The sequence below is a fragment of the Hypomesus nipponensis genome, chromosome 9 (assembly GCF_054491055.1).
Source record: "Hypomesus nipponensis isolate SF chromosome 9, ASM5449105v1, whole genome shotgun sequence".
NCBI classification, from domain to species: domain Eukaryota; kingdom Metazoa; phylum Chordata; class Actinopteri; order Osmeriformes; family Osmeridae; genus Hypomesus; species Hypomesus nipponensis.
In genome coordinates this window covers 20091260-20112922 of record NC_140369.1, presented here as the reverse complement: position 1 = coordinate 20112922, position 21663 = coordinate 20091260, and the positions used below count along the sequence as shown (strand labels likewise).

Genomic DNA, 21663 nt, shown 5'->3' with positions numbered 1-21663 from the left:
AATATTGTACTTTGTATTGCACTTTTTTACGTCAAACTATGCAGTGTTTGAATGCTGTAAACAGAATTGTGTTGTTTTCTATGACAATGACAAATAAATATATAGAATTGAATTGCCAGGATCGTCTTGTCTAAGTGGGTCGGCTCACTGTCATGCTGGACAACTCAAAAGTGCTAACCCCCCTTGCTAATAAATCCCTAATTTCACTGGATAACAATTAATTCATTTATGTATTATTATGCAAAATATTGAATGAATGAATGAATGAAAAAACGAAGGATGTCCCTTTCTTCATGACTTACCAGCATGAAATGATAATAAACAATAATATATATATATATTTTTGAATTATTATTTTTAGGGGTGCTGAGATGAAATTTAGGGGCACCACTGCTACAGCATTATGTTTAAATCACAGTGCCTCGCTGTATGGACGGTATTTCAGATGCAGTTCTTGGCCAATAAGTGAAATTTGTCTCATTACACTAGATAACCTTTTTTTATTTACTCATACAAGAGCTGTTTGGTTGTCGTATTCAAAAGTGGCTTCCATCTAACCCCTGTAACGTAAGGTGTTACAGGGGTTAGCAGAGCGCTGCTGAGATGATTGTTGTTTTCGCAGCAGATTCTTTCAACTCTGAAGAAGAGCCCAGGAGCGGCTCTTGAGTTCATGGTCACCTTCCACACAGACTTCCTTGCTTGATTTCAACTTGGAAATGCACTGAACTATGGGACCTTAAACAAAAAGGTGTGTCTTTCAAAGTCATGCAAACTAAATATTTCTGTGGGGTGGGGATATTATTTGTTTTGTTATGTAAATAAGATATGTTGTTTGTTGTTGACGCATTTGATATAAAGTTCCATAGTTCAAAATACTAAAAACGATTTCAATTTAACATTATGGGGTGTTGGGTGTTGATGAAACCATTGTTTAATACATTTTAAAATGACCCAATTAAATGTTTAAAACGGTAAAGGGTCTGAATACTTACCGGCTACATTACTGTGTCCAACTGACTGATGTTCAATTAGAAACTTTGCCACAATCTGAGACTCAAAAGTTATCAGAATTTGAATGCACCATATTTGTGTCTTAAAAAAACAAAACATTTTACCTTGCCTGACACTCACATATGTTATGTTTTGTATTGGGATATCCTTGTTTCATTGTATGTGCTTTCATTAGGGTATTCTTTACTATTACAATACCTAAGGGACTTGAATGAATGTATAATCACCAGAACCTGTCTATCCACAAGCTATAATGAATATCTCCTGTTACACCATACTATTGTCAGTGTTTATTACTTTGTATATGGCTACTAGAATGAATACCTTTTGGATAACCTCTCAAATGTCTCAAATGTCTTTGTTGCATCAGACCTAAAATAAAGTCAGAAATACAGGTGATATTTAGCAAAAAATGTTTTATCTCCATGATGAGTGTTTATTTACAAGTAGTAAATCTGTAAAATAGTAAATAACTGAATATTTACACAATGAACGTTTCTCAAAACATGTGACGGTTGTTTCAAGTTGGAAACTATTTAAAAACGTATCAGAATTGTTGTACTATATTAAAACGTATTTGCTATTTTTGTTGGAAAATGATTAGTTTTTACTTTCTTGGATCCGCTGCAGTTTAATGGAGAAAAGCTACTAAATCTTCCATAACTGAAAGACATAACAGAATAATGCTAGAACTAAAACAGATTAAAAAAAGGGCTTGTATGATTCAGCAGGATTGGATATTCTATTTTAATTTGGGGGGGATTTGGCACCCTAATATGGAAGATAGAGATGATATGTAGTGGACTAGAAAAGACACAAAGAGGATATCTGCTCTTTTCTCCTCTGGCAGACACATTTCAGCATGTTTGACAGGGGATTGTCCACCAAATTTAAATATTTTTAAAAAAGTCTTCATAACAGTGTGCGGTTGAAATTTGAACAGACACTAACCAATTTTGAACGGGTACTATGCTGTTCCTTTGATGGACTAGGCTAAATGTTCATGTTTTCCTGATCACAACAAATGGCTGTCATGACACCCAATTTGACATGCTGTACATTGTACCACTTCAAACACAATAAACACAAGTCAATCACTATATATTAAACGTGACAAATCAAAAGATATTGGGGGGGAAGGAAACCAGGGAAGTCTTGCTACGGAGGATTGCCAAGCAGACTGATCGAAAACATAAGCAGTCATGCAAAAAGTAAAACAAGCCAAGCCTCCCCTCCCCCCCTTACCTCACCCACCCCAATCAGTTAAAAACAGCTGCAAGTAATCAGAACATGAGACTGAAAACTCTTAAGAGTCATGAGAAAGCAGTCAATGGTGTCATAAACTAAAAGACTGAGGAGTAGAATCCCAAAGGACCTTCCACTTGAGGTGTGACTGGCAAACTTCACACAAATCAATACATGACTAATGTTAAAGTCACAATTTGGCCTCAAGCTGATGAAGGAACTACACAATTTGACACAGTCGTACAGTTTATACTATGATTAATGTGTTTTGGCCCCAAACACATAGGGCAAATACTTTTTTTTACCAACTATTAATAAAACCACTATGCTTTAGTAGCCATCTATCTTTTTCATCTAAGAGCACCAGAAGAAATAGGGTTCAGCAAAATCCCAGAAGCCATCAACTAAGAGGAAAAAAAACCTACAAAGCAGTTCAAGCTTATTTTGTATAGTTAAATATGGAGATGACATCAACACTCAAGCAATTTGTAATGGCCTCTCACCAATAGGTCACACCCAATGTTGCTGAAGAAGTAACCCTATTCAAAGTGTTTTGGCCACCCAAGCAGGCCAGCAGAAGAGTGGTCCCTGACTCGTTTCTTCTGAAATGCCCAAAAGGAAGCTATGAGGGCTGTGTTAGTTGAATGCAACAATATCACGCCTTAAACACAATGTGAACAACTTGAGGAAAATGAGACTACTCAGGGGCATTCTGCTTTTATGTGCAGTGGTTTGTTTCAAGAGTATGGCACATCATGAATAAAAACAGCATTAATGATTAGCGCAAATTGACAGCCCTAAAGTTCGACTGAAACAAGGTACAGAATAAAAGCAGCAAGTCACGTTTTCACAAAAGACAAAAGATGATTATTTGATGCAACATTTTCATTGATCCTCAAGATTTCAAAATAAACTTTTAAATCGGTCAAGTACTTCAACTTCAGACAACCAAAGAAAATTCATCTTCTGTGTACCATATTGTACAATTTACAACATTGAAAGAGAAAGAGACAAACAAAATCTAATTAAAAAATCAACCTGAATACAAAACAATGGCAAATAGCTTGTTCATCATGGAAAAAAAATAACCAAGTATACAATTTACAAATAAAACATCAACAAAAACTATATGCAGACCACAGTTTGGTTTTCGGCAAGCAGAGACAAATAATAATAATAATAAAAGAAAACGTTTCTCACCTCAAAAGTCCAACACTTCAACAAAAAAAAAAGAAAAAAAAAAAGAGTAATCCACGTAGGAGAGAAGTAATAAAAATATTAAGCCACACATGGCAATAGGCTTGTTGTGAAACAGTGGGTAGAGGCTAAGGGGGATTATTTAGCCTTGTGTTGCTAATGAATTTAGATGCCTAACCCTCACTTTTCCCTACTTTTACCCACCCTATGGGTTAAAGCTTTCTCGTATCACCAGGTTAAGGGGGTTGAGAGAAGCCCTTGGTGTATCATCGTCACCTTGCCTTGCTATCTACATAATAGCATTGCCAGAGCTGGGAAAGAAGACCCTAGAGCCAAAAACGGCTTTCCCTACTTTATTTCACACAGAGAGGCTTAGCAAAGCCCCACCTGACCCCATTAGTGAACTACTATGAGGAGCTGAGACGAATCTGAAACTGTTGAGACTTTGGCTTGGGTTGTTGCAGGCTCTGGAGATAAGTTGGTGTGGAACCAGAGAAGAGTTAGGGTTAGATAGGGCAATGTGTGGCAAATCAAAGGTTCAAGGTAAGTGACTTTAAGGTCATCTTACGGTTTTGGGGAAAAGAAACGTGTTCATTCATGACCCTCTTCGACACTGGTCCAAGGTAGGCCAATCAGGTGTAGCTAACAGGTGGGGATCATACCGGTGGATATTGCTTCAAGTAAGTGTTGTGGGCTCTATTGGTCAGCCACCATTCCCCACAGACAAACTGTCAAAATCTGAAGTCATCAAATCATCAAGCCTTGATGCCAGATTGAAGTGGCTACAAAAAAAACGACAATCTTGTAAATGTCAGTTTGGTTCTCTTGAATGAAAAAACGATAACAGCAACTATATGATTAGAATGACAGAAATTATGTTTTGCCTCCTGGATATTTTGATGTGTAATTATTCAAAACAATTATTTTCAGTCACTAGGCATGTTCATATTTTAAATCATATGGTAGCACATTCCATCTAACAAAAGGTCTTTGCACTAAACAACATTTAAATTAAACATGGCACAGGACAACTTTTTTATTAGAATTTTCATCATTTTTTTTCCTTCCTACGGTCAGTTTTTGCTTGAAATATCAAATCAAGTTCTGTGTAAATGTTTTCTTCATTGTGTTGGTTGGTTAAAATTGATGACACAATTTAACCCTATTATTTGTTTCTTAAAAAAATGTAGTAGTATTTATATATAATATCTATATAGTCTTCCTTTTTAACGTTTTTCTGTAAATTGTGCAAATTCAGCAGTAACACAAGTGGTGATAGATCAGAGAGTTAGGGCAGTTGATTACATAAAACAAAACAAAAAAACATCAAGTTTATTTAACGTTGACCCCTTACAGAGTCAGGTAACCCGAAGAAACTCGCTCTATTGGCTCAAAGCTGATGGTCGAATGTCCTGACACGTTCCATCCAGTTCATGATGCCAAAAATGCGAGTTCCTTTTGTGTTATAATCCCAGAAATCCAGGACACACTAGTGTCAACACAGTAATAATTGGCTAACCAAAAAAATAGAAAAGAAAAGAAGACTACAGCGTCGATAATCGAAATGGTTTCCAGTGCTGCGGTGTCATGTGCGTGTGTATTATAATGTCCAGTGTCTCCAGTCCTTGACACAGATACACACATTTTAAGAGCCCGCACACACAACAATACACAAACACACATATAGGTCCGCCCAACTCTGCCGAATCCCCCAGGTTGCAGTATACTGCTTTAGTCCTCTTGCAGTTTATTCATCGTGTTTGTTGAGGGGGAGGGTGGTTTAGAGAGTTAATCTTTATCTCTGGGTGAGGAAAACACGGGGATGGAGAGTAATGGAGAGGGGAAAGGTGGCAGAGGAGGAAGAAGATGAGGAGGAAGTGGTGGTCTTTACTCAGCTGGCAAGGGCCATTGTGTCAATGACCTGCTCCAGCTTGCTCCTCAGTCTCTGCCGCCGTGCCTGCTCATCTCGTTCTAGAGCGGACAGGATCTGGAGAAGAAGACCGCATCAAGAGAATAAGACCGATAATTAGCTTGTCAAACAGAGTATGTTAAATGTCAATAAAATAGTAGCATAATATCACAAGGAGGAAGTCTTCCATAAGATCCTTTTTTTTTTTGTCCCTATGACATTACTCTTTTAGCATGTTTCCTTTGCATAAAATCTACAGCAAGGCATTAAACACACAAACTCATTATTTGAAGATGAGCATGGACCAAAACTAGACGTTAATATCATGCTTATAGCAACGCTTTATGGTATCAAACCTATGATTTGGAGCCATTTCATGTAGTCTGTTAAGTTACAACAGCTATGAAGTTACCTCATCCTTGTACTTGACAATGTAGGAGTAGATCTCGTGGAGGGCGCTCATGCTGTTGAACTGGCTGAGGTGCAAACGAGACTGCTCGGCCAGGTAGGCGCTCATGTCCTGGTCACTGATGGCCTGCATCCGTGAGATGTCTGAGTAGTACCTGCAGAAGGTAGGGAAGGTAGGGAGAGATGGGGAAAAGGAGAATGCAGGGGAAGATGGATGGAGATGAAAACAATAAAACAAAAGAATAGTTGAGAGCCGCAGCAATGAGAAAGTGGTATGGAGGGAATGGGAAAGACAGACGTTTGACAAGGGAGAAAAGAAGGGAGAATGGGTGTTTAGAGAGAGGAAAGCGAGCAAAAAAGAATTATCATTATTTATATATTCATATCATTAATATAATATCATTAATATATCATCATTATCACATTACAAAACTCGAAGTAGTTGAAAATTAAGATCCTAAGAATTTAACTTCAATACAGAGAGAACAGTCTTTCAATGTTATGCGAGGCAACCTACCTCTCCACCCAGTTCTTGTAGTTGGGAATGTCTTTAGCGTAGAGCAGCTTGTTGGATGGTGAGTCCTTCCCCAGCTTGTGCTCTGAGGTGGAGCAGGAGTCCATGAAGGTCTGGGCCACCACAGACAGGCAGGCATCTGTGATGCTGTTCTTGTGGATGTCAAATACAAACTGGGGGTTCTTGATCACGTTCACCCAGAACCTCAGAGGAAGACTTTGGGTAGAAGGGGGTGAGGGGGAGTGAAGAGCAAGGTAAAAAGGTTTTTGTATTTCCAGCACCTGCCTGCATTTATCAAAGAGCAACTGCAACCTTTCCTTGTAAGAGTCCCCAATCATGCCGTGTCAGAAACAGATTTGATCAGTCCACTACCCAAAACTCTTCCTCACACGCATAGTTAACATAGTCGGACACAAAGACGGATTCACACACACATTTAGTCATTTACCAGACGCTCACACACACACTCACCAGTTGCTCTTCCATGTGTGCCTCACGTCAGCGTCCGTTATGCTGTGTTTGTCCGCCTGTTCATCCAGGAAGTCAAACATGTACTTGATGGCAAGGGGCAGGGCGCTCCCCCTGTGCGCCGTGCTGAAGATGGTCTCGAAGAGGTCATCTACAAACTTCTGTAGTGTACCCTGAGTATAGAAGACAGAAGGTTGGAAAGACATCCAGCCAGTGTTGGGACCTGGACATTTTCAGCCAGGTGGCTTTGATGCCTTCCTCATCTCCTGTCTCATCTATGGTAACGATGAATTTGGTTACTAGCTGTGGAGAGTTGAGCAGCCAATTGCTGAAAGAAAAAAAACCCAAAGCACAAGCCCTAGGTTGTAGCTGAGGGGTAGCAGACGGTTGAGCCGGTAAAGCTGAAGGCGATTGTGAGATGTCAATTATTTGAAATGAAAATGTGTACCTTACAGTTCCAACATATAACACTACACTACCTCTATAAAAAAGGAAACAAGACAGTGACTGACTGGCAAAACAAACAAATTCTAAACTGCATTTGCACTCCATTATCCTCTTCAACTTCAAGCGTTTTTCATTTAAATACCCTTACCCAAGCGGGAAATGAGTATGGAAAAATGTTGTTTAAATTATTAAAAGAGAACTTAATACATTTTCATTATATTCATAGTATTTTAAAACACTGATTGTGTATATTCACATACTTACTGACAACTTTAACTTACAGAATGCAAGTATGTTTGTACTTATACTATTAAGTATACTTTATACTTTAGTATTAAAAAATGTGGTTGCATTATATGGTAGGGTCTTCTGCTACTTGTCCTATTAATTTCAACGTCTCCCGGCCTGTAGACCTGACATCAGGCTCTTCTGTCACCTACAGGTAACAATGGATATCGGGTACTAATGAGAAAAGCATCAGTACAGGGAAATTTGCCAGGACAAGCAGAATCCCCAGGGAAGATAGCACAGGCAGATAATACAGTGTCAACTAGGTGGGTTTATGTGTACACATTGTAAAATGGTGTCATGCTCTGAACTGCCATTCACTCACTTATGCAAACTCACACATGCTCCCTGTAACTCACACTCTCTCAGTCATGTGCTCTCTCTCTCTAACTCACACTCTCTCATGCTCTGACTAATACTCTCATCATACTTTCATTCATATTCTCTCACTCATACTCTTTCACTCTCGCTCGATTTCTCTCGCTCTCTCACTCATACTCTTTCACTCTCGCTCAATTTCTCTCGCTCTCTCACTCATGCTATCTCATTCATGCTCTCTCGCTCATACTTTTATTCCTATTCTCTCTCATACTCTTTCCCTCTACCTCGATCTCTCTCTCACTCATGCTCTTTCACTCCTGCACTCATTTATTATGTTCTCACTTTCTCACTCTCAGAAACCCAACACTTCAAATTAAAAAACTTCAGGGACAGTCATAGGAGAGAAGACTAAGCCCATAAGCCTTCTTCAGGAACCAATAGAAGGTCTTGGAAAGTAATGTAGGGGAGGGGGAGGAGGGGGTGGGATTGTCCAACCGTACAGCTTGATCAGACAAAGGTCAGCCTCCTAATTAAGACACACGAGTCTGTTTGGGGATGGAAAGGGAGGGACGGCCCCCTTCATGCAAAAGGTTATGAAAAATGTTAATGGACTCCGAAGCAGCCGCAAAACAAAGGTCAACGAGGGCTGTCGGAGAGATCGTTCAGGGAGAGGACAGGGGTGAAAGATGGGGTGGCCTCTGTAAGTGTGGCTCTTATCTACAGGAAGTGAGTGAGAGCATGTTTACTAGAGAACAGAGAGAGATTGTGTGTGTGCCTGCATGAGTGTGTGTTCTGAAGATAGATGTTTATGGGATGTAAAAATGTGTGTGTGAGAGTTCTGTCTGAAACACAACTCTGCCAATCAGGCTTTCTCTTTGATTCACCTTGGTGGCCAGCAGGCGTGTCAGGTAGATCTCAGAGACCATCTTGCTGCCGCGGTCGCCCTCGCGTGGGTCTGTGTGGTCGTGGTTCTTGACCAGGTGCCACAGCTTAGTGCCACTCTCCAGGTCTGGCGTGATCATGGGCGTGCGAGATCGAAGGCTGTCTGGACTGCTGGCAGTTCGCAACATGCTCTCTATATAAGGATGGGTGGGTGGGAGGAGGAGTGGGTAGGTGGGAGAGGGGGTGGATAAAAATTATGAAAAGCATTAGACTGAGGTCAAATGAAATGTTACTCGTTGCTATTCAGTTGAGTTCAATATCGCACTGTATCCAATGGCTCCTAAGCAAACTTTTGGCTGTTAGCTGTATATGTTTTTTGCCTTTAATAAAGTGCAGATAAAAAATAAATGACATGTTCAAACTCAAGATTACTGTACAGTAAAGAGAAAGAGAAAACAGAGAGAGAGAGGAGAATAAAAGGGAGCACATCAACATGTTTTGAGGTGTTTGGAGAGATGACAGTGTCATCATTGAGCTGGTACATAATAGCAGGGATACATGCCATTTGTCGGTCCTCCACCCCCAACCCTTCCCTCGTACCAAACACACAAGTACTATGCCTACTGTCCTTTCCACCCTATTCTTCAGTTCTTTCTGTCCTCTGTCCCTCCCCCCTCCCCTCATCAGTCTCTTTCTTCCCATGATTTTTTTTACTTGTGTCCAACAGTGTTTCCCTTTCTATAACACAGTGCATTTGACTTCAAAAATGTATGCCTGTCACCAGGACTGAGTCGAGGCAGAGCTATCATGAGAGAGAGGGAGAGAGAGAGAGAAAGGGAGAAGACAGTGTTGTAATTATCTTGTAGAGATATAGCAGAAAGGAGGAAGTAAAAGTAAGGAGGAGTAACAAAACACATGAGTAGGCTAGAGAAGGAGAGGAGACACAGAGAAAAACGGGAGAAGAGAAAAACAGAGGACAGACAGGACATGACACTAAGCCAGTGGGGGGGGGGGAGGTCTCCCTGACAAGTGACAGATGTGAGTGGCTCTGACTGGGGCACAGGCTTTACTTGGACAACCTTGGCTTGCACCGTGGGTCAAATGCCCCTAAAATAACCCATCTTGGACGATCACTGTGGCTGACAGTCACACCAAACTGTCACTCAGCTGACATCTGTCCTGCATGTATAGCTCGATTAACATTGCTACTGCTACAAAATTGTCTTTCAATTAGAGAGTTTAGTAGTGTTGAATTAATCTAAAAGACAAACAGTATACTGTGCAAACACACTCGCACTGACCGTATCTGCTGAGGGACTTTGTAAACGTTGAGGAGTTGGAAATGTTGTAGGCAGAGTTCTGTTTAGGCACCAGAGCGATCACTGAGCCGTCCGTCACCTGGATGAGATGGAGTTCACATGTTAGCATTGGATTAGCATTGCCTAATCACACATCTGAACTGTCGTCAAAAGTGATCAATAAAGTGATATTATACTCTCAAATGTACTGTTGATGTAAACTGTAAAGGTAAATTGAAAAGGTAAACTGAAGGCGAGTGTCAAGGGGAAGTACAACTCAAAGCTAAGGTGTAGGAGAGGTAGTGTGAGAGGCTCGCCTGGTAGTGAGCGAGGGTGTTGAGTCTCTTCCAGTCGTTGTCTATCTTGGTGGTGACGTCCTCGTCCTGCAGGATGATACGTGCCATTCGGCCCTGGCGCCACTCTGTAACGCAAGAGACACACGCTGTTATCTAGATCATGATATCAAAAGAATTGGGCCTCTGGATTTCATGGTTGTCTGTATAGGTGTATGTGTGTGTGTGTATAACCCCAGTGTGTGCACTTTTTCCATGTAATAATCATTATGTTTCAGGGAGTAACAGCCATGTAATAATCATTATGTTTCAGGGAGTAACAGCCTGTGTGTGGGTGTGTGTTTAAACCCCATGCGTGCTCTTTTCACAAAGTCCATATAATAAGCCAAGTGTCTTTGGGAATAGAGATTGCCTGTGTGTGTGTTACACAATCCCTTACCCAGGTCCATGTCTGCAGCCTTGGGTCTCTGGGAGTAAGGGCTGCCTTTGTAGACGGCATCGAGTAGCTTCTCCTTCACCTGGGTGATGGTGTCACAGTTCAGGCCCTTGACTGTCACTTCTGGGGCGTTCTCATTCTCCGGGTTCACACAGTGGAGGGTCTGTAGGGACGGGGGGGTTAAAGGTAATATATTATAGATAATATATTACATAAGATTTAGTTATTTCTGTCAATGTAATCTATTGGGGATTCTTGCATTAAATATTGTGTGCACGTCATGGAGTTTGAGGACCTGTGGACATCTTGCCACTGACTGTAAAATTGGACAAAGTCCCTTTGTAAAATGACAGGACACAACATGGCTCAACATATACTTGAAATAACTCTAGAAGCTGGAATACCAACTTCTATCCCCATATTTTTCAAAACCTTCATATCCGACCATGTCTACTGTGCATATTTTATTGTTATTGTGCATACTGTGTCTCTCCTTGGCATAGTTTCACTCTTTGCAACTTAAGTTGCATAATAGAGATGTTGGTTAAGATGCAGACTGTTGCTGAATTGACAGTTTGTAGGGGTGCCCAGTGCGATGCATTCAACTACTCAGTGCTTTCTCGACAACATAAATGCCTTGCTGGGTCTAGATGCCCACTTCCTGTTGAATATGATTGGGCTTAGTACCAACCAACTGCTCCCAGAAAGCTGTCATCGGTACTGACCAGGGTCTTGTAGTCGATCTGTTGCCTGATGAGCTTGTCCTCGCTGAGGGAGTAGCGGGCCTCTCCGGTGATGGCGTCTATAGGACCCTTCTCCATCTGCTGCTTCATGGCACAGTAGAGCATGAACAGAGGCTCCCCGGCACACTCCTATTGGGAGGCGAGAGGAAAGAGAAATAGAAACCGAGACAAAGAGAGAGAAAGAGAAGGTCAAGGGTTAAAGATGAAACAAGTGAACGTCAGCCAAAATGAGTGACCGTTGATGTTCTCTACAATGTCCATCTCACAAGTGTTACAGAGAAAAGGGATACAGACACCACAACAATAGCAGTCCCTTTGAAACGTTTTGGTACAACTTCAGCATTGCACTCTAACCCGTTTACTCACTAGCGAAATCATAATGACAAGGTCATAGCCTTTTTCTGGCTTGTTGCCGCGTTGACAGTTGAAATGCTAAGTCTAGCACTCTTCCCCTTTGAATCTGAGTAAAAAAAACACCCTTTAATAAGGTGGGCAGGGGTTTGAGAATGTACACACCAAGACCTCTTGGCACTATAAAGGGGCAAAAACATTGGTGGCAATTGATGTTGAAGTTAATCGAAAGGTTAATGACTCCAGAGTGAAAAGTGCTTGAGAAGCAGTTTGGTGTGAGAAATGTGTCAACGAGGCGAGGAGATGGTGGCTGTCAGGGTTCTCTCAGCTTTTCAATAAATTTTTCTTGTTACCTCAATTGACCAGCTGTTGCACAAACCCCTCATTCTTTGCTCCGTCACATCCCTCCATATTTCTTTAGGCTGACAGTTTCTGTAGCTCTGCAAAGAGGTTGGAATGTGGGACTGATCGGTTCCCTCTCTTTCTCTACTTTCATCTAATATACATCATCATCTACCTCCTAATTCAATTCTGCTTCCTGTCTTCGACTGTACCAGTATGATTCAGTACGCTCTCAGTACACACTTGATCCCTTGCTCAATTCTTGCCATGTCACATTGTACTACGTCCTTCAGGTCAAAAGAGAGTGCATTGGAAAGTACCAAGTACCAAGCTTTCTTTAGTCTTTGATGAATATTCATACTCTAAGGCCCCCCAATCCTTTCATTTCTCTCTGTTACTTCCCCTCTTTCTCCCTCAAAATACTGTTGTCATTAGAACGACAGCTGTTAACGAGACAAAAACAGACAGGCGAGCTCGCCCAAACACCCTCTTTGATAGGCCTGGCTCAGATTAGACACTTTTGAAGCTAAAATTGAAACCACACACGTTCTGTGGGACACCCATCCCCCTTCTCCCTGGGTGAGGGGGTGGGTGATTGCTGTCCAGCAAGATACTCGCTGTTGTTTTACAACCAATGAGCTGCAGGTGAACAGCAAAATTGTTTTGTTCTTCCCATTTTGAGCAGCATAATATTCCTATGGATAACTTAAATATACGATAACTATGGAGTAGAGGGAGAGAGAGAGGAAGCGAGAAGTACATGGAGAACTACACAGAGAATAGTGTCTTTGATGCTTGTGGCATCACTTCTAAACGCACACATGCCATATATGTCCTCACACACACACACACACACACACTTTTTAGCCTGCGTTCTTCACACACTCCCACCCTGTCAGAAAAAGGACCACCAAGGGAGAAAAGAGAGGTTTGTACAACAGGCTACACTGATGCAAACTGCAGTTGTAACAAACCATGGCTGAAGACCAATTCCTGAAACATCGGTGCAGCTATAAAACCTCCAGAAGCGACTTAAGATACATGAAAGAGGGAAGAAGACGAGGGATGGGTAGTCGCCTACCTTGGCGTTATCTGTTTGTGCAGCTGGGAGCCTGCGATATTTAGCCGAGTGTGTGTGTGTGAGTCTCATTTCATCCGCGACGTCCCGATACACCAATGGCATTAGCGCAGCTTGCTTCAAAAGCTTGTGTTGGACGGCAGGTGTGTGCTTGCATGTGTTTGTTGCGGAGAAGGACTTACCTTGAGGAACTTGTACAGGAGGAAGGTGAACCAGTTGGTGAGCATCTTCTCAGCCACTGACTCAGTCCTAGGAGAGTATTGACCGAAAGGGAGATAGAGATAGGTTGGAAGATGGTAAGAAAGGTGGAGAAAGAAATAAAAAGAATTAAAAAAAGGAAACATTTGGGAGATACAATAAAAGTCAGGCAGCAGGACCATCAAGACTGTAGGAGGAAAATAAATCATCTAAAGCCAACAGGCCTTGACTAAAAAAACAGCATTCAGGCTCATGGTGCTAAGAAACTTCAGGTTTCAAATGGCTTGCTGCTATCTCCTCAAGGGAGACAAGAATAAACCAAGGCACCTTCAGCAGCAAGAACCATGCAAACTTTTGGTGGGAAACAGTATTTAACATGCCCGCAACTTCAAAGAGCATACATGAAATAATTCAACATTGCACAGTTACCCTGCAAACACTCTCCTCCTACACAAACAAATTGACTTGAATAACAAACCCCCTCATTTAGATTCTTTCTCTGTGTTTCCATGTCTCTCTCTCACTCCTTCTCAAAGCAAAACCCACCAATCTTAATTATAAAAAATATATATATTTATGGCAATTAGTATGCTTTGCTACCTTCTCTCGTTAATCAAAAACCTGAAGCACAATAAAGGAAACCTCACAAAAGGTTCGCCCCCACCACCACCAGAAAACAGACGAATTTAAACCCATTGTAATTAACAGACTTTATTACATCTAATTTGTTAAACAGCTACAAAAAAAGGTCGGTGCTGAGACAATGTGACGAAAGGGACGTTGGGGAAATACATTTTTTTTCTCTCTGTCTCGCACGCACGCACGCACGCACGCACGCACGCACGCACGCACGCACGCACGCACGCACGCACGCACGCACACACACACACACACACACACACACACACACACACACACACACACACACACACACACACACACACACACACACACACACACACACACACACACACACACACACACACACACACACACAATCCCTCTCCTTCTTCATCAATCCTTTTTTAGTATTGAAGCTCCAGAGCCTAGTTAATTATACATTCCCTTAGACTGTGTTTACTCTTCAGAAGAAGATGAATCCAATGATGGCTTTGCTAGACTTGCGTTGAGGTCGGGCTAGTGGGTTAGTGGGTTGGTTGAAAGTGGGCCGTGTCCCTACAGCTTCAGCTCGTTCCCTTTCCCCCCTCTCTCTATCTAGACAATTAACAACATGGGGCAAAGTGAAGTCACTTATTGGTGTATTGAAAGAGGGGCATGACGTATTTTTATAGTGGTCTGACAGCAAAACGTGTATTAAGTAAAATATTTACAAAGACTTAACGATTAGGAATTTATAAGAAATGTCTTTCATGGCTTGTCACTGTTAGCCAGTGGAATAAGAGGAACGAGAACAGGAACATGCACCTGAATATAACACAACATTGAGTGTGTTTGCCTTTTGTAGCTGCTCCGGGCTAGTTAGCATAGTAGGGAAGCATGTGTGTCGTGTCTGAACGCCTTAGGGGGGAGATTTGTAGCGATGTGCAGACATCTTGCTGCAGACGGTCTAAAAGTAATTTATTTGATTAGATTTTAATTCATTATCTCTGAAGAGGAGGGGGATAACTTTTTTATTGTTTATGTATAAATTCCCATGTATTTAGACATATCCATTTTATCAGAGTTCCTTTTTTGCATTTTGCTGTTTCAGTTACCTTATGTATGTAGCCATCTCCCTCCTCTGTCCCATATCCCTCCCTGTCTCTCTCTCCGTCTACCTTCCTGTGTCCCTCCCGGTCTGCCTTTATGTCTAACTACCTGTCTAACTATCAGTCTACCTACTAGTCTACCTACCAGTCTACCTACCAGTCTACCTACCAGTCTACCTACCAGTCTACCTACCAGTCTATCTACCAGTTTAACTACCAGTCTAACTACCAGTCTAACTACCAGTCTACCTACCAGTCTACCTACCTGTCTCTCTCCCTATGCAAACAAAAGGTCACTCTTGGGGTTCTTCAAAGAATCTTACCCTACATATCTGTCTCTCCCTCAACCTACCCACCCCCCCGTCTCAAGCTCACTCTCTTCATCCCTACATCTTTCTCTCCTCGTCATGTCTCTCTTGCCTGTCTACTGTTCCTATGGGGGCACATGTGTGCTCAAGGGTATAATATGCTTTGACACAGACAGCCCTGAAAGGGAGGAGAGAAATGAGGAAGGAGATGGGGACACTGAGGAGGGCGGTAAAGGTTTGCGCTCACCCCACGCCTCCGCCAGATCCCAAGAACAGCCACTATCCTCTACAGCCAAGCCCCTATGGGCCACATCCCAAAAATGTTCTTTCTTTTCTTCATTCATCCATCCCCTCACAGCTTTTTTCTTTTTTTTGGTTAGCCGGCTTCAAAACCATACAAAGAAATTATTCAAATTGGTCACCGGCTGCCAAATAGCTGTTAATCTCATGGTACTTCACACAACACCATGGACGAACAACATCACACCCACCTTCTAAGGAGTAGCTTGGGGTGGTTCTTGCTCTCCAGGTTCTTGTCGATGAGGTCGGAGAGCAGCTGTTTGAGGACACCCGTGGCGTACTCCATCTCGCCCTGCAGTGCTGTCATGATGAGGGACGCCACGTTGCCGCGGTCACGCATGGAGAAGGAGCGCTGGGCCTCCAGCGTGCGGATGAAGGTGAGAAGGAAGTGCTTCTTGGTGAGGAGTTGGCCGAACAGCGTTAGTGCCTTCTCCACATTGGCCTGGACCTGGGGAGCGGACGGAGGGAAGGCATAGGGAGGGAAACAGAGGGAAAAGGAGGGAATGGAAGGAGGGGATTGATAGGTCAATACAGTTGTGAGGGTGGCAAACGAGCACGGTGAGCGTTGAGAACGTAAGTGAAAGATGAATTCCGAACGCATGCACCAAACACGGTGTCTAATAGTTCTGGTAGCATGTATGAACCAGCAGCGGGACTTGAGTAGTCTCTCAAATGTACATGCAAATACATTTCCCCACTCTCTCTCCCGCTAACTTTTCCCTCTCACATTTCTCTCTTTTCTATCCCCCTCTAGTCAAACGGAGAGCCTGGCTCCTTTGAGAGAAGCGAGGGGTGACAGCACAGTAGGAAGGTGAACCTTAGAGTCTAATAAGAAATTGATCCGACTGCTACAGAAGCAAAGCTCCTCTGATTGCATAGGAGGTACAAATAAAAATCCAATGCTGTGTGTGGTCTCCGTATCTATCTATCTTTCCCTTTCTCCTTCCCTCTCCATCTCTCCCCCACACACAGAAATACTGTTCATACTGGTACTGTAGATATATCTTCATGCAGTACACATGTTCCTTAACAATGGAAAGTCACCAATCACTGACAACATACATGCACCAAAAAAGATAATACATCCCGTGTGTCTATGTGTGAAAGCAAGCCTGTAAGCTTGAGCCACATGCATGAGTGTGTATGCCACGTGTGTACGCATGTGTATAATAGTATTTTCATGTTCATTGCTACATAGGGAGTATATTGCTTGCTATCCTGTCGTCGCTCTGCGCAGATCTATCATTCCTCTTGAGGGATGAAGAGGGTGGAATGGAGGAGAGGAGTGTTTCATTGGAACGTGTAAGTGTTTTATTTTTTCAGGCCTTGAACCTGCTAGCTGTTGTAGAAGCAATCTATCAGTTCTACGGAGTGTTACTGTAGAAGTATTTTTTTGTTCGGACAAGACAAGACGAGGGAGTGTTGGCCCCAGGTGGTATTACCTGACCATGTCAATGAAAACACTGGTCATGGTCCTAAATACAATTTGAAATCATTTATTTTCTTGATTTAGCATTGCTTGAGACTGCTTGGTGTGCAAGTTCTGGGGTATACAGCTCTAGGGAACTATCTTTTGGTTCCACAGTGCCATTAATAAACAATTATGCACTGCATAATGCAATTAATTGTAAATATTGAAAACCGAACATGTATAAAATAGAGCATAGCAGACACATAAGCCACCTATGTGATCTGTGGAAAAGAGATTCTCCTTGGCCTCAGTAACTAATCTTCACTAACCTAAAACCTTTAGAACTGGCCACTCCTGAACCCAACCTCATTGTCAAACCCAGCTGTCAAAGACCATAGCGTGTGTGTGTGCTACTGACCCGTACCTCCATCTCCTTGAGCACGGGGTGGTCCTCGATGCCAGGGAAGAGGACCCTCATGGCGTAGGTGCGGTAGTCCAGGAACGGGATGCCAGCTCCGTCTAACTCCTGGGTCAGCTCGTGAATATCTGTCTGCAGCTCGGCAAATGCTGTCAGGGACAAAAAATAATAATTAGAACAGTGAAAAATTAGGTAAACAGTAAATGAACAGTAGAAGAAAACAATGAATGAAGATTTACATGAGTGTGATTTCCAATATAAGAAAATCCTTTACAGGTCAGAAAGCTCCATTAACAGTACCTTGCAAAGCTGAACATTGATCTACATAGGGTTATATTTGCTTCTCCTCTAAAGCTCTGATAGCATAGTCTGGTATAGGCTGACAAGACCTGTCGGGCCCATCAGATGCAACTCAGTTTCAATGTTGCACAAGCCTTGACACGCATAGACACGCCCACTGCACTCAAGAGCACAGCGGACCCAGTAGTGCCAACACCATGCATTCGACTGTGAATCATGCATTTTTTTCCCTGTCAACAAGTTTGTAATACGACGCAATGCATGTGTGGTAGAACCCCTGTACCATATTCCCTTTCCATATTTTCCTTTTTTTTTATAACTTTTTATACTTACAGACTAAACATCACCTTTATAGTTAGTAAAGAACAGGTTAACACTCTTTACTTCAGAGAAAAGTGTGTGTGTATGCCTGCATGTATAATTTAGAATAGCGAGACCCCCATGAACAAATAATGAAATTAACTCTGACTAACAGATGGTTTGTGTCACATCATCTCTCTTTCTTTGCCTCTCTCCCCACAAGGAGCTTTCTCTGAGGTCACACTCCTCTACCTTTCTCTCCCTCTCCCTCCCTCGACCTCTCTCGATCCATCTCTCTCCTTGACTTCCGTCTTGCCCTCTATCCATCTCTCCCCTAGGTGTGTATCTTTAATCGGTTTCTCCCTATTTCTCTTTTTTTCCTGCCCCTCTATACATTTATTTCCAATACCCCTATCCATCTCTCCTCTCTCCCTCTATCCCTCTATCCCTTTATCCATCTCTCCTTGAATCCTCTCTTCTCTCCCATGAATCCACCTCTACTCATTCACCTTCATCTATTCCCCCTCCTTTTTGCAGAGCTATCTCTCTGCTCTTATACCTTTACACATCTCTCCATCTGTTTATCTTGTGCTCTTTCCCCTTGCCCTTTCATCAGCCCCCCCAACCCACTGCCACCTCGCCCTCCTCTCCTCCATCTAAGCGTCCAGACTGTGTTGACAGTGGGGGACAGACAAGGCTGTGACCCTCCAGACTGAGCAACACTAGACTCAGTGACCAAATGGTCCTGTCTGTGTGTGTGCATGTGCAGTGTGTGTTTGTATGTGTGTGCTCATGAATCTTGTGTGTCCATGGAACAGACAACAGTAGCATGCGCAAAACACATAGATGGAGTTACTTGAAAACAACACTGAAAAGGTACTTTAAACAAAGCCCTCTCCATTGAGAAAGAACAAAATATACCAGCGATATTACATTTACATTTAGCAGACGCTCTTATCCAGAGCGACTTATAGTAAGTACAGGGACATTCCCCGGAGGGGGGTAGGGTAAAGTGCCTTGCCCAAAGACACAACGTCATTTAGCACGACCAGGAATCGAACTGGCAACCTTGAAATTACTAGCCCGATTCCCTAACCGCTCAGCCACCTGACGCCCGATATTAGTATTGTTTGTTGCTGATCAGGTTGGTGGTGTTAATAGTATAGGTTAAGGCTTAGTGCTGCGGAGAAGGAGGATGAATGTCGATAAAAAGCATAACATATGGCTTTCTAAATCAACCCAGCCACTTTCTTTCACTCTGTATTTTTCCAAGTCGACTGGGCTCCCTCGTTCTTTTGCTGTCTAGCTCTCTATTTTTCTCTCTCTACACCAACAAACAACTGACAGCTTCACTATACTCCCTCTGGATAGAGCACGTCTGCTAAACATATAAATGTTAATGTGAGGCAATGCAGCTGCTCCCTCCCTCCCTCCCTCCCTCCCTCCCTCCCTCCCTCCCTCCCTCCCTCCCTCCCTCCCTCCCTCCCTCCCTCCCTCCCTCCCTCCCTCCCTCCCTCCCTCCCTCCCTCCCTCCCTCCCTCCCTCCCTCCCTCCCTCCCTCCCTCCCTCCCTCCCTCCCTCCCTACCTACCTACCTACCTACCTACCTACCTACCTACCTACCTACCCACCCCTTGCTGGCTATGTCTCACTATGCAGCTCTTCCCACCTTATTCTCTCTTCTGCCCACTCTCCCCCGCAGACCCATCCCTCCATCCCTATCTGTCTCTATTCCTCCCTTTCTCCCTCCATCCCTCCCTGAGGAGCAGAAAGGCCAGCCAGGCAGACCTCGCACAGGGAGAAACCCAACATCTGGTGGCGGGCCCTGATCAAAGTGTTCATCTGGAAACCCACCAAGAGGAACCAGAGAACAGCAGGGGGGAGGCAGCTCATAGAGGGAGAGGGAGAGAGCTAGAGAGACATCCGTGAAAGAATGAGGTACAGAGAGAAGGGGGAGAGTTTCGCAAAGGAGGACAGCGAGACAAAGAGGAGAAAAGACAGCAGAGGGTAATATAGAAGGAGGGAGGGTGGGTGAAAGGGGGAAAGAAAGAGAGAGAACTAAAGATGGGGAGCAATAAGGAAGTCACAGGAAGGGAGGACGCCAGATGAAGAGAGAGAGAGATACCCTAGATAAACTTCAGAGAGAGAGACCAGGCACAGCAACACATTCCGTAAAAGGTTCTCCCTGTGTTGAGACTGCAGCGTTCCAAAAACACCCTTACCCTCCTTGCACTCCAGGGCCACCCTGGACTCCAGGTTGTCCATCTGAAGCTGCAGGCGCTTGAGGGTGCGGTCGGCATCCCGTGACTTCCTCTTATAGGCTATGAGCACCACAATAATGACCAGTAGGAGAAGGCCGCCACCACCTCCAATGCCAATGATGGCGGGTAGGGTGAGGAGACTGTCGGAGTAGATCTGGAGTGTCCCGGGAGAGTGCTCAAAGCCCCCCACTTTTACCTGGAGTGGAAAACACACACACCAGAATCAGAATCAGAAGGGATTTTATTCGCCAAGAATGTTTGCACAGACAAGGAATTTACTTTGGCAGGAAGGTGCATACATTAAACATATAGGAATCTTGAAACTTAAATATGTGGTCTAACTATACAAAAGGAGCAAAGTCTAGCTAATACTAAGGGGATTTAGAAAAAAAAATGTAATTGACTAAACACACGTGTTTAGTCAGTATAGTAAGTAAGTTGTATCATATGGTCAATGTCAATTTAGATAAGAATGTTCACACTATCGTTTTCACATGTATGGATAGTAGGATAGATACCCTCTACTTTTTCACATGACATTAATTTATTCCCCCAGCAGGAGCAGCAACACAGCACCAACAAACAAGCTGTCAACAGTTCATGCTAACACTAGCTGCTAGCTAGCGGGCTTGTTTGCTACATTATAGATAGATGGTGTGTGTAGCAGCAAGGATACCCTGCTGGCCATTAAACACGCACACATTTATTAGCGTAGCTGATTACACTGTACACAGGTTTCTAAATGAACACCCGCCAACCCGCCAAATGCGGGTTAAAATTCATTTTGGCGGGTGTTAATAAAAACTCACTAGCCAGTTTGGCCGGTGACACATGAATGATACATAAGGCTCTGTTCTCTACATGGTTTTCGGTCATTTATCCCCCTGGCAGTACTTCCCAAAGTTAAGTTTCCCATGAACACTGTGCCGTAATGCTACATAATAACGTTTTATACGCCCATTGGCTGCGCGCAGTTTGAAGTGAAATCAGTGCGAGAAACCGTGGAAACGAACAGAGCGTCCACGAGAAAACACAAGGAAGAAGTAAAACGAAGCTAAGAGGATCATTCATAGGAGGTCATAAGCTAGCTAAAGTGGTAAGGTAAAAAGTTAACTTAATGCAGCGGTGAACACACTTCTGGGTTGAGAAGAGGAACGAGGCAGGGGATTAGGATATTGATAGCACTAGAGAAACGAAGAAAATAAAATGTAATGCCAAATGACTGACG

General features: G+C 43.0%; 1 protein-coding gene across 2 annotated transcripts in view; it reads right to left on the bottom strand.

The window, feature by feature from the left end:
• Window positions 1-3123: 3123 nt before the first annotated feature.
• Window positions 3124-21663, bottom strand: part of LOC146273438 (plexin-A1-like) — a 159491-nt gene continuing 140951 nt past the window's right edge. Inside the window, exons 20-32 of one of the 2 annotated variants that reach the window (XM_084704296.1) lie at window positions 20397-20631; window positions 17576-17724; window positions 15938-16194; window positions 13414-13480; window positions 11443-11589; window positions 10721-10880; window positions 10306-10409; window positions 9992-10088; window positions 8693-8883; window positions 6756-6925; window positions 6288-6500; window positions 5775-5925; window positions 3124-5440 (exon numbers count right to left, since the gene is read on the bottom strand). In XM_084704296.1, coding sequence (XP_084560422.1) covers window positions 5345-5440; window positions 5775-5925; window positions 6288-6500; window positions 6756-6925; window positions 8693-8883; window positions 9992-10088; window positions 10306-10409; window positions 10721-10880; window positions 11443-11589; window positions 13414-13480; window positions 15938-16194; window positions 17576-17724; window positions 20397-20631 — 2037 coding nt within the window. In that variant the 3' untranslated portion in view covers window positions 3124-5344. The remainder of the gene's footprint in view (window positions 5441-5774; window positions 5926-6287; window positions 6501-6755; window positions 6926-8692; window positions 8884-9991; window positions 10089-10305; window positions 10410-10720; window positions 10881-11442; window positions 11590-13413; window positions 13481-15937; window positions 16195-17575; window positions 17725-20396; window positions 20632-21663) is intronic. The other variant, XM_084704297.1, reaches the window with a different exon arrangement.